Source organism: Vipera berus (genome assembly GCF_964194415.1).
Source record: "Vipera berus genome assembly, chromosome: 1".
Lineage (NCBI taxonomy): Eukaryota > Metazoa > Chordata > Lepidosauria > Squamata > Viperidae > Vipera > Vipera berus.
Genome location: NC_138202.1, coordinates 113,344,521 through 113,361,420, shown reverse-complemented (window position 1 = coordinate 113,361,420; position 16,900 = coordinate 113,344,521). Strand labels below are relative to the sequence as shown.

General features: G+C 42.9%; 1 protein-coding gene across 2 annotated transcripts in view; it reads right to left on the bottom strand.

Moving 5' to 3' along the window:
* ANO9 (anoctamin 9) overlaps window positions 1-14,862 on the bottom strand; it is a 69,177-nt gene extending 54,315 nt beyond the window's left edge. For both annotated transcript variants that reach the window (XM_081313009.1, XM_081313008.1), the window contains exons 1-2: window positions 14,644-14,862; window positions 6,020-6,076 (exon numbers count right to left, since the gene is read on the bottom strand). In XM_081313009.1, the coding sequence (XP_081169135.1) occupies window positions 6,020-6,076; window positions 14,644-14,649 (63 nt within the window). In that variant the 5' untranslated portion in view covers window positions 14,650-14,862. The remainder of the gene's footprint in view (window positions 1-6,019; window positions 6,077-14,643) is intronic.
* Between the last annotated feature and the right edge of the window lie 2,038 nt (window positions 14,863-16,900).

Genomic DNA, 16,900 nt, shown 5'->3' with positions numbered 1-16,900 from the left:
AGGTAAGGACTTATGGCAAAGTCCTCACTTTGTGGCCGTTCTGGGAAACGCTTCCTAAGCTGATCGATGTGGCAGCAGACAACTCGCCCGCCCTCTAGGCCCACTTCATAAGAGAGAGGGGCTGATGTTTTAGTGATTTTTCCTGGCACCCACAAATTCTCATGCCCATAGTTCCTGGCCCACACGCTGTCACCCACTTGCAGCCCCCTTGGGGATTTTGGGCAAGAGGCTTCTGCTGCTACCCAGTCTAGATGCAACCTGTCCAGTTTTGTGATCAGTCGCCTCCCCCAGTGCAGCTCTGCTGGGCTTTTTCCTATAGCCGTGCATGGCGTGGAATGTTGGCAAAGCAAAAAATCTGCCAGTCTGTGGTGCCAGTCCCCAGTCACTATACCACGGGTCTGCAACCCACGGCTCTGGAGCCGCATGCGGCTCTTTCAGCCATCTCCTGCGGCTCCCAGTCCTCTGCCATGTGCAGTCCAAAAAAAAAAGTGGGACTAAAAAAGTTCAACCAATCAATTCAAATATGCAGGGTAGGTGCATATCTCGCCTTGGCTCCACTCTTCAGTGAAACCCTGTTCTGCGCATGTGCGCATGTACGCGCATGCGCACACATTTTTTGCGGCTCCCAGTTTTTCCTTTTGTGAGGGAAATGGTTCCGAGTGGCTCTTTCACTGTTTCAGGTTGCTGACCCCTGCACTATACGCTTCAGTGACTCTTTTGTGGTGCGAACCATGTGTTCGGCTTGACCATTAGTAGAAGGGTGAAATGGGGCCGGCGTTGCATGCCTAATGAGGTTCGATCTCAGGAACGCCTGAAATTCTGCCGCAGTAAATTGGGCTCCGTTATCGGACACTATGACATCTGGCAGCCTGTGCATGGCAAAGTGTTTCCTAAGCACCTGGATGGTCCTAGCAGTAGTCATGTTTGCAACTGGTATTACTTCTAGCCATTTAGAGTGGCTGTCGACCACTATGAGGAACAGCTGTCCCTGAAAGGGCCCAGCAAAGTCTATGTGAATTCTAGACCAGGGAGTGTGAGTCTCCTCCACCTGTGAACTGGAGCATGCGGCATTTCAGGCCTTGATTGCTGGCTTGTATAACAGCCATGCACCTGGGCCTCAATGGCCTTATCTAATCCTGGCCACCATAAGTAGCTTCTAGCTAAAACTTTCATACGAACAATACCCGGATGGCCTTCATTCAGTGATTGTAAAACCCTGTCTCTTAGTGAGGTAGGAACTATGACCCTGTTCCCTTGTGAGCTGATAGCTCATGTCTTCTTGTAAAATAACTCTGAAATTCAGGTCCAGGGCCTTTATCCAGCCACCCTGTGTGTACCCAAGAAAGCACTCTACTTAGTGTCTTGTCAGCCGCCATTTCTGCAGCTATGTCCCCTGTGTGGAGGGGGAACTCTGGCAAGTCCTGAATGGACAAAACGCAGGCCGCTGGGGCCGGATCTGGTTTGATTTGTGGTAGTGGAAGCCTGCATGGCCCATCTCTTTGCCGGATTTGTGAATCAGCTAATACGTATAAGCCGATAAAAAAATAGACCATCTTAGCATTCTAGGGGATAATATGTGGTATGTCTGTTTGTCGGTAGTGAATAATCCCAATAGTGGTTTGTGGTCTGTGAAGACCATGAAGTCCCTGCCATATAAGTAGTCGTGGAATTTTTTAACTCCAGCTACAATGGCCAATGCCTCTTTGTCAATTTGAGCGTAATTATGCTCAGCAATGGGAACTTGAGTTCCATCTTTCTCTAAGTGACTCAAGACTGTACCCACCCTGTATGAGGCCGCGTCACACGCTAAGCAAACTGGTTTAAAGGTAAAGGTAAAGGTTCCCCCGCACATGCGTGCTAGTCCTTTCCGACTCTAGGGGCCGGTGCTCATCTCCATTTCAAAGCCGAAGAGCTTGTCTGAGGACGTCTCTGTGGTCATGTGGCCGGCATGACTAGATGCCAAAGGCGCACAGAACGCTGTTAGCTTCCCACCGGAGCGGTCCCTATTTTTCTACTTACATTTTTACATGCTTTCGAACTGCTAGGTTGGCAGAAACTGGGACGAGTAACAGGCGCTCACCCTGTTATGCGGCACTCGGGATTCAACCCGCCAAACTGCCAACCTTCTGATCAACAAGCTCAGCATCCTAACCCACTGAGCCACCGCGTCCCTGGTTTTGACTCCTTGAAATGAGTGATAGTGGAACTGACTGACAGAAGTGCCTTCAGGTCCTGAAAACGTTTTTCGTGAATGCTTGTCCACTTCCAAGAAGCTTTTTTATCTAGGAGTCTGTGAAGTGGCTCTGCCACTGAGTCCTTGTTAGGAAGGAACGCGTGGTAGAAGTTGAGAAGGCCCAAGAATGCTTGCAGCTCTCCTTTTGTTTTAGGGCTAGGTGCCATCTGAATGGCTTTTACTTTGGACTCAGCAGGGTGGATGCCATCAGCATCAATGCGAAACCCCAAAAATTCAGTTGAAGCGACCCCAATACTGCACTTGCTCTTTTTCAGTTTGAGGCCTTGCTAGCACCTCTGTGGATTCTCCGGCAATAAGCACGTCATCAAAATAGGGGCAAACCCCCGGAATGCCCTTCAGTATGGGTTCCATGATTCCCTGAAAAATGCCCAGGGCTACACCGACCCCAGATTGCAGGTGCTTAACTTTGAATGCCCCCCGTGGGTTACAATTGTCTGTGCTGCGGCCGTGGCCTCATCAACAGGAAGTTTCTGATAGGCCTGTGCCAAATCTAATTCCGCAAAAGTGGTGCCACCCTGCAAGGATGCCAGGATGTGGCTCACTACTGGAACTGGGTATGCATGCGGTTTAAGGGCCTGGTTAATTGTGCATTTATAATCTGCACAGATTCTGACTTCCCCATTGGCTTTGAGTGGTGTTACAATAGAAGTTTCCCACTCCCCACCATCTACTGGTTGCAAAATGCCCTGTTCAACAAGTTTGTCTAGTTCCGTGTCTATTTTGTGCTTGAGGGCAAATGGGACCCTACGAGGCTTAATCCTGACTGGTACTACATTTGGGTCTAGTTTGAATGCTATTGGTGGGCCCGTGTAAGTTCCTAGAGCTGAAAATATGTCTGCGAATTCCTCTCAAACTGTCGCTAGACTTGCGACTTGTGTCCGGTTGATTCTGGTTACTTGGATGCCTAGTGCATCAAACCAATCGAGTCCAATTAGGCTCGTTCTCTGCCCCCCTACTACGACAACATCCAGGTGCCCTGAAAACTCCTTAAATTTAACGGCCAAGGTGGCTTCACCCTTGACTACAATTCTGACATTCTGAAAATCTGTTAGAATTATGTCAGAGGGCCTCAGCTTAGCCCATCTCTTACTGCAACCACAAACGAAATTAAATGTTTCCATGGAAATAATGGAGACTGCGAAGCCTGTGTCCAGCTCCATCTTACAGGGGTGTTGTGATTCAGGGTCAGCCTGTGGGTTCGGCAGTTGGGTCGGATGACTCAGAGGAGGAGGAGGGGGGTGTTGAAGACCTTGCTGAGGGGGTTGAAGATCTTGCTGATGAGAGCCCTCAGCCAGGCCCCTCCCACTTGGTCACCACGGAGACCCAGCTGTGTGAGCCTGACAGCGTGGATGAAGATGACCCACAGCTGGCCCTGTTCAAGGACGCCCGACGCAGGAGGCAGTCAATTAGGAGTAAACAGAGGAAGGCAATGGGGCTTCTCGGAAGGAGGCAGAGAGAAGCCACGCCCTGAACTCTATATAAGGGGAATGTGTGGGGAGGGCTGGTTTGCTGAAGGCAACCGCTTGGTTAGTTCGTGTTTCTTAAAGCTCCCGTTTCTTGGTTCGTGTCTTGTTTATTTTTGTAGCTATAAATTTGGCAGGTGTAATTCCAGCCTATTGCCGTTTGTAAAGGGGTTGTCCCTGCCTTTTCTGCAGGGCCGGTAGCAGGCTGGTACAGAACAAGGGGACCCCTTGCAACTCCACTTGCAGTCTATACTTGGGGTTAATGGGGCGGCAGGCCCTGGTACAGCAGATGCTTCTGCGGTTTGAGCAAAACCCCACACTGTATGGCCCAGGGCCACCGGTACCTCTCCTGGTTGGATCTTCCAACTGGAGATTTGCTGGACAGTCCCTCTGGCGACCTCTGCAGACGGATGCGATGTGGCCAGTTTTTCCACAGGCCCGGCACGTGGCTGTCCGGAACCTGCAGTCCAAGCATTGGTGGTGGCCACCACAAGCTGGACATCTAGGCAAGGGATCTGCCTTGTAAGTAGTCTCTTGTTGTGGTGGTGCTGTTGGTCGGGTTGTCTGTGCAACTTGTCGACTTTGGTGTCTTCTTCGGGGCCTTCTGTGAGTTCTGCGTCCTCGTGGTGGACGGCTTCTTTGTGTTGCATAGTTTTGGCAGGCCGGATAGCTCAGACGGCTCCTCCAGTGGCTTCATCCGCCATGACTTCCTTCTGGGCATCCAAAAATGATAGGACCTCCCTGGCAAATAGTTTCTGCTCTAGCTCTCAGTTGCGAAGGCCACAGATGAGCCGGTCTTGAAGTCTCTCTTCGACGTCTGAGAATCGGCACAGGCGTGCGGCCTGCCTCAAGGCCACAATGTACTTGGATGCGGTCTCTCCCGGTTGCTGTATTCTTTGCTCAAAGGCGTAGCACCATGCAATCACCGACATCTTTGGTTGGAAATGTTCTCCGAGCTTCTTCTTCAATTCTGTGTAGGAGACGGACTCCAATGGTGTTGGTGCGAACAGGTTCTCTGCTAGATTGAATATCGCTGGGCCACACACAAAGAGTAGCGTGGCGGCCTTCAGCCCGCCCTCTGTGACCTGGTTCGCCTGAAGGTAGTTCTCGACCTGGGACAGGTACAAGGACCATTCTTCTGGTTGCTTGATGTTAAATTCTCACAGCCTTCCAACCTTGGGCATTCTGCTGGTCTTCGCAGCTGGATCTCAGTGTCTTAGAATCCTGCCTCTCCGTTGTCCAGGGACTGGTCCTCTGAGCACGTGGTCGCTAGCGTGGCTTAGCTAGCCGACCGTAGGGGGGGATTGCTTTCCCGCCAGGTGTGTGCTGCCTCTCCCCTAGTGACTTTCAGCTTCAATGGAGAAGCAGGATCCCATCCTCATCACCAGTGTTCTGTACTGGGTTCGTTGCGCAGGAATGAAGATGAGGAGAGTGAGTTCAGCAAAGACCATGGTTTATTGCTTGCAGGATCTGAACTAGAGAACAGGGCTGCAGATGCAGCAATTTATACCCTGGTCCCTAGGCGGCGGCCAATAGGTTTGAAGCAACCTATTGCTGCCCTAGGGGCAACCAATAGCAGCGCTGGAGACTGGTTGTCTGAGGAGCTGGGAGCCATTAGCTAGCTTCCCTGCTCAAACAACCTTCCAGCAATTACCATGTGGTGTTCCCCCAACAAAGCAAGCCCAATACATTACACATTGAATAGCAACTGCCTTGCCTGGGACTGTGGAAAACAATTATGAACAATTACAAAAACAACATTATAAAACATTAAGAAACAAGTCCAAACAATTAGCATGATAAATTCAACAAAGTGCTGCCATTTGAAAGTATTGTCCCTCTTTGAGCCCCTAGCAGTGAATTGAATTAAATGACACAGGCATTCCAGTTGAGTAATTTCTATTCAGTTTAAAAACAGTAGCAGCTATGAAACAAGTGAGGTCAAAATAATTGCATTAGAATATTTTGGATTGATCCCTATCATAACTGCAACTTTTTTTAAATGCAATTTGAAATATATACAATCTCCAGTCCAGTCACTCTCTCGGCTCACCTCACCTCACCGAGTTCTTGTTGTGGAGACAATAGGAGGAGGAAGATGTGTTGAATATGTTTGCTACTTTGAATTACTTGTAGTAATAATAAAGGCAGGGAATGAATGAATGAATGAATGAATGAATGAATGAATATACAGATAAAGAATTAAATCTATGTTTAAGATTAGAATAAAAGTGTTCCTTAGATCCACTTTCAAAATTATTTTTAAAGGCTTCTAAACCAAAGTCGCAGATCTATAACTTACTGGTATCAGTCCTTCATAGTCTTCTGAAGGGGATAAAGGCATCAATGGAATTTCATCCTAGAAAAGATAGCAATGGTCAAAGAAGTTTTTCTTTTATGCTAACCGTATCCATGTCATAGTTTTGTTTTGATGTACAACATTTCCAACCATAATTGCCCACTTTTTTCCTCCCCCCGGCAAAGTTTTACTCCTAGGTATTATATTAAGTGTTCGCTGAGTCTTACTAAGCAGATATCATCTCAATAGCCTGATCTACATATTGCATTCAATCATTTAGTTTCACATAATGCATGATACCATAAATCTTGATTTGCAACCACAGCACTAACCTACAAAACTCAGACAAAAGAAACCACACTGTGTGTGATGTAAGAATTCAGCCTACCATATTTGATTGCATCAGAAAGATCTGCTTGTTAGAGGGAGAACACTTCTAATGAAAAAAAAACAAAGAAGCAGGCACAACAAAAGTGTTGCAACTAACAGCCCTAATGTGAAAGTGTCCTCCAGAGGAAATTTGTTTTCAAAACATTGAATGTTACCCTACTTTAGCAGTGTTTCAAAAACAAATTATTTTGGCACATCTGATATGAAAGAAATATGTATGCCCACAACTTGAACATAACTTCTTTTAAATCACCCTCAGTTGTTACTACAGCAAAAATAAGGATAGTAACCAAATGTCAAAACATATTTTAGGAAGAAAAGGTATCAGTAAAAAATTACATCATTTTATATTTACATTATATGTTGGCAACTATAACTTGATGTATTGCTTTGCCAAAACAGGACCGTCAAGTATTATTAGTATCTGAACTATACTTACGCTTGTCTTGGCTACTACTATGGCTATTAGTATCAGATCTGAAAAATAGAATAGAATAGAATAGAATAGAATAGAATAGAATAGAATAGAATAGAATAGAATAGAATAGAATAGAATAACAGAGTTGGGAGGAACCTTGGAGTCTAGTCCAACCCCACTAGATCTTAGCAAACAAGTATGGTTTATTATTGTTTACTTTTGTTGGAATTTGTGCAGCCCAATCACTATTTCAGTATAATTTCAAACAGATTTTATTGAACTTTCTCTCATCTAGGGTTCTTAAATTGTACTGAGATCAGAACTCTCAGAATTGCGGGACAGTGTGGCCAATGAATAAGCTTTTGTAGCTGTTGTTTTGCTACATATTGGATTCATATATCCTGCTGACTGTAGTGCAGTTTGAGCTTATTACATGAACTTCAGTTATGAGTCAAGTTCTGTAAGCCTTGATGAATGGTGTAGTAGTGCAATGTGGGAACCCAGCAACAGTCTTAAAATAATGTTTTATATATTTTCCTTACTTAAAGAATGTTTTGACCATCATTTTTTATAAAACAGGAAATTGCATCTTTGAAAAATCACTTTCCCTTTGAAAGGACCAGGTTCTCTGGTTTGCAATTTATTATTTGGGGGGCAGATGTCTGAGCAGAAAATACAAAGCAAAAAGCAGGCAATGCCATTTCCAGAATAACAATGGCATTTCTGAACATCAAAATAGCATTCATAAAATTCTCTGAGAAATGACATGAAATGTATTGGATTAAAATATCTATCCACATAAGATGCTACATTATAAATCCTCTTACGTAAATTGGAAACTATGAATATAATCTCCAGCATATAGTCAATTACACATCACTCTGTTTGAGCATTTATTTTCACCACAATGCCACAAGGGCAACTAATTCCACTTTTTCCCCAAGCACAGTCAAAGTTTTCTATGCATACCAGGATCTCTTATGTAGAGGCTTTCTTCCAAGCCGACATCCCATAACCCACAACCCACCACTTAGGAAAAATAAAGTAAAGGTAAAGGTTCCCCCGCACATGCGTGCTAGTCGTTTCCAACTCTAGGGGCCGGTGCTCGTCTCCGTTTCAAAGCCGAAGAGCCAGCGCTTGTCCGAGGATGTCTCCATGGTCATGTGGCCGGCATGACTAGACGCCAAAGGCGCATGGAACGCTGTTACCTTCCCACCGTAGCGGTCCCTATTTTTCTACTTGCATTTTTACGTGCTTTTGAACTGCTAGGTTGGCAGAAGCTGGGACGAGTAACAGGCGCTAACTCTGTTACACGGATTCGACCCGCTAAACTGCCAACCTTCTGATCGACAAGCTCAGCGTCCTAACCCACTGAGCAGATTCATCCAATCAGAACCATTATTCTACAGCTTTGCCTTCAAGAAGCCCTAAAGATCTTTGAGACACTATCAGATGATGACAAAAAGATTTGTCCTTCAACTTTTCCCACCTCTAGTGCTAACTGATCTACAGTGTTCTGGGAGGGCTGATCTCGAGCTTCATTCGGGACATTTGCCAATCCTGACAGAATGCATAAAGACTAGGAATGCCACTTCCAGGGGCTACATGGGGAATGTATCGTGTATTCAGAATGTGTCCAGATTACCGTAATGCCTCTTTGGTCTCTTGATAGGCTCATCTCCAGTTGCTTATAGAGCAGTTTCAGATTATGCTCAGCAAGTGGTTGCCCACACCCGTATTCCTTGTTGTTTGGACATTTGTGTTTTTTTCTTTTAAGATGAATAGAAATAGGATGCAACAGAAATTATTCCTGAGAAACAATGATTCATTTCTTCTATAGAGCACATTTTTAAAGAGAATATACTAACTTGCATTGACATTGTTTTGTTCAAGCATATAATAAGTATTTATATACTCCATTCACACAAAAAAGTGGAAATGGCAGGTTTCGTTAAGGGGAGAGGGATCCAATCTACTGAGTACAGAGCAAAATCAGCAAGCATGAAATTCTGCCCAACTATTAGTGTGGGAAACAGGAAAAGAATGGGGGAATAGAATAGAGTAGAATGGGATGAAATAAAATAGAAAATTCTGAAAAGAAATATATGACATGAACTATGAATAAGAATACTTTGGACAAGAACACTTTGAAAATGTGACTTTTGTATGATTAATAGCAAGCTGCTTCTCTGAAAAATTCCTTGTGTAAGCAAAATTGCACCATTCACACCCAAGAAAGAGATAAGGCTTGAATTTCTCTTGAGGATCACATAATAATAATAATATTTAGGGGGGAAAATACTGAATTGATGAAAAATACTCTATCAGGAAAAATCCCAAGACAGGCCAGTTGACAAATGAAGAAGCTGCAACAGGAGAAACACAGAAAGCTGTTTAGGGATGAGTGGCTGAGTGTACATCTTGCACTAAGTGATGATTTACTTAACTATCATGAAGTACTATATAACTAACTTCTCACAAGAACCAAGATGTCAAGAAAAAATAAACAAACTATTTCACAGCTTAGCACAAAGTGTAAAAAGAAGGCTGGGGAAGTGAGGGATACCATGACAGAAAATGAGATTAGAAGAACTCTCTTCAGCAATTCATTGCTAGGGGATTCTCTTCTATATTTCAGAAGAATCACATGCTGGTTTAGGGAACAATAATTGCTATTATTACTGCATTAGTCTTTATCAAACTACTAGTAAAACTATGTCTTTTGTATGCTAAGAAGTTCAGTTCACTATCGACTTATCTAGTTGGATAATATTGCTGTGTCCCTATGTGTGCACTGGCTTTAATAAATTTCTGATTCATGAAATTTAGTGGACTATACTCCACTACACTGTGTAAGGGGAACACTGCAGCAAACAATAGATGATGCAGCCACTGCATTGTGTAATCTCAAGATAGATATCCTCTAGCAAGCTGGCTGTGAGTAGGTCTCTCTAAATAAATAACTACATTTAATTATCATCAGCACTGTGATCTATGGTTAGAGAAACAAGTCTGGTTGCATTTAATCTAATTACTACAATTAAGATAAAAGTTACTATAGCAGTATCAAATTTTTTTAGTATTATGAATTCAGAGGAAATGTTGCTTTGGGAATGTCTGTCTCTTATGCAATTATCAAGTTTGACAGCCGTGCCAGAAAAGAATAGCTGAACAATGTGTAGAGATGATGTCTCTGATACTTTTGGTGAGATGTGCGGTGGTGTTGGGATCTTCAAAAGATAGAACTGAATTGTTATCAACCTTACTTTGGACATCTAATCCATTTCAACATTTAAATGATTATTTCATCCATTTTTACACTCAGGCACTAGATGTAGAGAATGCTGGGAGACTACACGTGTAGGGAGAGAAAAACCTGATACTTGAAAAAGTCACTGGGGTAGCAACAAAGCATCAAGCAGAGTAAGAATTATAAGCAAGGTACAACCAGTGTGAGCCAGATTTATGATTTCCTGTAGCTAAAGTCTATTTTCTGTTTGTTTCTCTGAATTGTCATCAATCTCTTTTGCAAACCACCATGCTGTTTTCATTGACTGAATCAAGTCAGTATTAACACTTAATGCTCACTTTCATAAAACTTGTCCAGATCATGTGTCCCAAACCTGAGTCTTCCACTGATATACACACATCATCACTGGGTGTATAATGCTGATTGTCCTCTTCTTTCCTTCCACATTTCCTCACCTTTTAAACTTCTCAAGAAATTTGCAAAATGCACCTAAAGTACAATAATTTTAGCCTGGTCATTTGTGCCTTAAGTAAGAATTCTGGGTTGATTAGTGTTATATAAATCACTTTTTGTTTTCTTAGCTATCCATGCTACTTTCAGGAGTCTTCCCAACAGAAAGTTCAAGGGTTTTAATATTCTTTTCATCCTACTTCTTCAAAGTCCAACTTTCACTTCTACAGAGTGTCACAGGAAAACTATTGCTTGAATTATTCTGATCTTTGTAGACATAGAGACATCACAGCATCTAAGTATTTATTTCCAAGGCCTTCATGGCCACTCTACCAAACTATACTACTGGCTAGTATATTTCTTTCCTTTACTGCTGATAGGTCATCCTAAAAATCAGAAGGTCCATGAGAAGGTCTTCATTATCATTCCTTAGACTTGTTGCTATGTTGCTCTCACTAGTTTGGTCTTATTTGTATTTAATTTGAATTTTTGATATGCTCCTTGGTTTTTGTTATTAGAACTTGCAGTTCATTTGCATTTTCAGCGATCAGGGTAGTTTTATTAGCATTGGACAGGTTATTCCTGTTTCTTCCTTCCGAATTAAAATCACATTGTTTATCTTCTTCCATCCAGCTTTCCTCTATATATATTCAGAGTATAAATATAATAAATAAGGAGAGAGTACACAGCTTCATCTCACTCCTTTGCTGATCAGGAGACAGTCTGTTTCCATCCTGGGTGTGGGATTTTGCATGAGACAATTCGATGTTCTGTGATTCCCATTTTCCTAAGGACATTCCACAGATGGACACGGTTAACACAATCAAAGACCCTTCTATAATCAATGAAATACAAATAAATTTCTTTAAAGATAATATTTGGCTTTCTCAATTATTCAGCAAACGTATTATTGTTAGCAATTCAATAATTTGCCTACTTTGTCTCTAAAGTACAAAATATAGTAGGTGTTTTAGTTGTCTGGAGTTTTTATTTGGCCATCGTTCATCAGTCTCCATTAATAATTGTATTTTAAAAGGTTACTTTAAACCTTGAAAACTTTTCATAATTTCAGCTTATCATTTGAACCCAATTTCTGTTCAAAACTAAATATTTCCTTCTGTCTGTGACTCAAAGGACCAAGATTTGCTAAAATGTGTTAAATTAATTGAGATTCATAACACAGTTCAAAGCTTATAGGCAGGATAGATGAGAAAGTTATGAGAAGGTAGGTCAAACATGATTAAAATAATATAAAGAGAAACTGAAAATGGAAAATGCATGCTATTTATTATACTGTTCTATAAACCACTGTAATTTGATCAGGTATAATCTGATTTACAATTTACAATCTATCTGTAGGTAAACTGCAAAATAGCTGAGCCAATATTTGCCTTATGCATTTTAGCATATTTACCCTGTGTGTTAGCATATTACAGGAAGCGAGCTGTTATAGTTGGTAATCCATGGAGAAGAGTAGTTTAATGTCCACATTAACCTCTTTTGGGGTCCTCCAAAAATTTAAAAAATAAGAGTCCTCAAAGAAGTTTAAGAAATATTGTTCTAGAGGATAATCTAAACCAGCACAAAAAAAATCATAAATCCTGGTCACATGACCATGGAATGCCTTGACAGGTCATAAAGCTGACTCACCCAATCTGTGGTCATGTGACAGCCAGATGGGCTATAATAAATAGGCTCTAAAGCAGGGCTTTTCAACCTTTTCACCCATTGTACCACTTTTAGTATATGGCAACATCCAAGTACCACCAGTCGCCTAGCAAGGTGTCAAAAACTTGATGACCAAAAAAAAAGAAAAAGAAAAAAAAAGTGATGAAGTACAGATAGTCCTCGACTTACAACAGTTCAGTTAGTGACTGTTCAAAGTTACAATGGCACTGAAAAAAGTGCCCCCCAAGCCACAGCTAAGCACAGCGTGCCCGCCTAGCGGCACTCTTCCTCCTATCCAAGATTTTCATTGTGAGCATTTCTGTTGAGGATGGGCAGCAGGGGTGGGGTGGGGGTGTTTGGTTTTTATTTCCCCCCCCCCCGTCTGCTGGGTGGTTGCAGCAGGTTTTGGTCACTTCACATGACCCTGGGACACTGTGACCGTCATAAATAAGAATCAGTTGCCAAGCATCTGAATGTAAATCACAAGACCCTGGAGATGCTGCAACATTCCAGCTGATCAGCGCTTCTTCTGGGCTCAGAAGCGCCAGGATCAGCACCGAGCTCCAGCTTGATCCTGGCACTGATCCTGGTGCTTCCACTGAGCCCTGACAGCCCCAAAGAAGCGCTGATCCAGGCGCTTTCACTGAGCCCTGACAGCCCTGCAGCTCCAGGCTTGTGTGGTGCTGCCACTGGTTCAGCTCATTCCCCTCCCTCACTACCAGTTTTCTAGGATGGTAGTGCCAATGTACCACAGGTGGTACCCATACCACTGGTTGAAAAGCCCTGCTCTAAAGCACCTGTTCTGTGGCAATCGTAACTTCAAATGACTGTAAAACAACTAGCCATTAAACGAGCTCTACAAATATATGCTTAATTCTGTTGCCATCTTTTGAGCCTCTGAATGTTTGCAGTGCAGATATGAAAGTCTTAATGCTGGTGAGAAGAGTAATTATTCCTTAGTATGGTATATAAATGCAATGTGTAATAATGCTATTTGATTTCCAATGTTTCTAACAGAAAGATGATTCAAACAAAAGGAAATACTACTAAGACTGGGTTTTGTATACTGATCTCTAGTTATATAAACTTTTATTATTATTATTATTATTATTATTATTATTATTATTATTATTATTATTATTATTATTATTATTATTATTATTATTATTATTTCAGACTGCTCCTACAGCTCTGTGTCAAATAAGGATTAGATAGCCCAGAATAGAGAGTCAGCTATAGCCTCAGGAACCTGCCTGTGATGTAAACCACCAACTCAGCCTAAAATGGTATGAAACTCTTGGGAAATTTTAATTGCATGCGTGGATAACCATCTTTAAGTTCCTCTTATCAACAGTCACCTTCCCTGAAATCACGATAGTTAGCTAATCAAATAGTGAAACAACTAATAAACTTTTGTAACACTCACCAAACTGAGGAAACCTGTGCAAGATTGGACTGCACAGCTATTCAATTCAAATGAAATCTAGCTTCTAAGCTGTAAGCTATGGCATTTGTCTTGATAAACATAATTAATAGTTTTTCTCCAGGGAATGATCAACCAGTTGGTTAGTTTTAAATGATAAACCAATGGTATCTTTCTATAAAATCTTCCGGTTGTAATATGAAACCTAAGTAAAGAATTTTCTAAGTAAATGTAAAATATTGTTCATATTTTCAGTCACAACTAGAACATGAACTTTAAGGGCGGGGAGAAACTTCCAACAGTTGTCTTATACCAAAGTATCTGTAACAAATGTTTCACTCTGCTTATTTTTTCTTCTTTCTCAGAGATTGCCTCGACCAGTCCCTCCAGTTTTCTTGGCAAGATTTCTAAGAAGCGGTTTGCTATTGCCTTCTTCTATCTTAAGGCTGAAAGAAAGTGCCTAGCCGCGCGGTGCCTTAACCATTCATTACTCTAAACCGGCTCTCGAAAGGTCTGCTTACAAACAAGTACATAGAAAAGAAATTCTTGCAAAATGTGTCATGGATTCGATCCGACGCGAAGGAAGACCGAAAAGGCTCAAGAAATGTGTCTGCTGACAGATGTAATTCCGACACGGTTCAGTGGAATTTGTTTCCAGGAAAAGCGGAATATAGGGCCGTAGCTCAATTCCCGTCTTGCAGGTGCCTACCGGCAGGCAACAATCTTACCTATCTGAACGTATACCTGAAGAGCCCGACGCGGTTCATTTTACCTGCGGGAGTTCCTTATTTATCTCATTCGCCACTTCCGTCCCCGCCAGACTTTCAACCAAACCTCAAATCGTTTGTGTTTGGCACCTCACCGCGCCCCGCTTCCCGCCCCGTACGATCCCTGGGCCCCGATCCACCGGGATTGAAGGGACAACTCGCCCGGGGTAGCGGGAGTCCCCGAAGTGGCTCAGCCAGTTAAGGCTGCTGCCCCGCCAAGCTACCTTTGCGCACACTCCACCTTCCCTTCTGCCTTCTTACCGGCATGGTGGAGGGAGACCGGCGCTCCTCTCGTGCCACCGGCCCCGGAGACGAGCGCTCCTAGCTGGGATCTACGACGCCCTCGCCCGCTAACCGAACTTCAGGAGCTGTGCCGGTGGGAGCCCCTCCGCCACATCCTGCTTTGGGGCGTCCTTTCAGGCTCCCAGGTCACGGAGCGCTCCAGGCGGCCGCACTTCCGCGTGTGATTGATTGGCTGCGATGCGCCTCCCGGCACCAGAACCACCACCTGCCGCTGTTACCGAAGGCAGAGAGCGAGCGAGAGAGACTTGCCCTAAATTTCCCGCCCTGCCAGATTTAACCAAGATACGAAAAAGTAGCCGGGCAGGGGGCGGGGCGAACCGAGCCCTTTGCGGTCTTGCTCAGGGACGGAGGCGTGCGCCCCGCGGGAGCCTTTGCTTCCTGACAGTGTAAATCAGGGATCTTCAAACTTGGCCCTTTTATGACTTGTGGACTTCAACTCCCAGAATTCCTCAGCCAGGCCCGCTGGCTGAGGAATTCTGGGAGTTGAAGTCCACAAGTCATAAAAGGGCCAAGTTTGAAGACCCCTGGACCGCAGGAGCGCTTTCCCGCCTTCCCCCCCCCCGGGTTAACTAGCTGAACAGAAGTTTTAAAAAAAATCAATCTGACTTTGGGGACGGCATCAGGAGCTACTTATTTTTTTAAAAAAACTGGATTCGCATCACACGGAACTGTAAAAAGGCTCAGGACCAGTTTAAGGCCGCGTTGGACCACATTAAAGGGAAGGTGAAGAAGAGGGCTCTGTTGAACCTCTGATGCCTGCGCAAAAGCGCTCTGCGCCAGGCCTGGACTGACACCCTTCTTATCTCGTATCATTTTTGTCTAAAGGAAGGGACATTTCTTCTAAAGCACGGCGTTTGTTTGTTTTTTTTCCTCCTCTTTGTTTTGCAGGCATTCATTAGAAAGGTTGTACGTTCATTCTAGAATGCCAGGAAGATCGCCAAACCTGGCATTCCGTGGACCCCAACATTTCTTAAAACTGGTCCTGAAGTGACATGATAAATTCGGGTTCAGTCTGTAACGTGAACCCTGCTGCTGTGGTTTGTACACTATAGCGTGATTAATGTACCTAATGGTTCAATGAACCGTAATTAAACAATAGCTTAGCTCATTATGAATAATCTTTTTATTGGACGTGCATAAGAAGGTTCATGAATGCAGTATAAAAGGCAGTACCTCCTCATTATGCAATTTATCTACTCCCGGATAAGCAATTTCAGGAAGAAAGGGAACATTTAACAGGACTTTTTTGTATTTGTTTTTAGGTATTGTGTGTGTGTGTGTGTGTGTGTGTGTGTTTCATTTATAGTTTTATGGCCCATCTTTTTTACAGGAGCTCAGGCTAGCTTCCAGGAGGTTCTCCCCTCATTCCCCAATAATCCTGTAAGTTGAACTGAAAGAGGTTGCTAGAAGCTTAAACATAAATCCAGTGCTCATCTAACATCTTACCATAATCATATTTCCTTTTCATTCATTCTATCTCATTAGATACAGTGAAAGTAAATGGGAAATAATTGGTGTATAGGATACCTACAGACTAGATTGATTCATTGTACTAAATTACTGTTTTAGTGCGGCATAATAAATAAACCTCAGTTAATAAACCACCCCACATACTTACTATCTCTACTTACTCCCATATACAACAGATAGTGCTACATGTGAACTAAGCCTCTGTGCTTTGCTTGGTTTCTGCTTAGTGTGATAATTATTGTTAAATAAAAATGATTAGTTATTTTGAACTGGGTCCACTATAGCTGCTTGAAAAGCTGGCAGTTCAGTGAGTTGTGCAGTTTCATGAAGCATCGGGTAACACTGATGGCTTTCATACTAGAGTCTAGCACCCTCAAGATTAATAGATTACAATTCCCATAACAAGAAGAAAGGTAAAAACAGCCTTGAGTTAAACTCAATTCCTCCTCACTAGAGGGTTACATCCATGCAGTTTTCTTGTTAACAATACAGTAGTTAAAGAAGTAGTTTGCCTGCTATCATCTTGTAAGATGCTTTCTACTCCCCAGAATTGGAATTTTCAGGTGATTCGGATATCTGTATGAACCAGGCCTGACCTTGCTTAGGCTTTAGAGCCCCAATCATATCTGCAAGCCATTAGAGATGCTGTGCTAATTGTAAAAGCCTGTTGTATCATTTGACTTTTTATTGTATGTTCCATATTTTTTTTAAAAAAAAACCTTCTTCCCAGCAGCTCATGACAAAA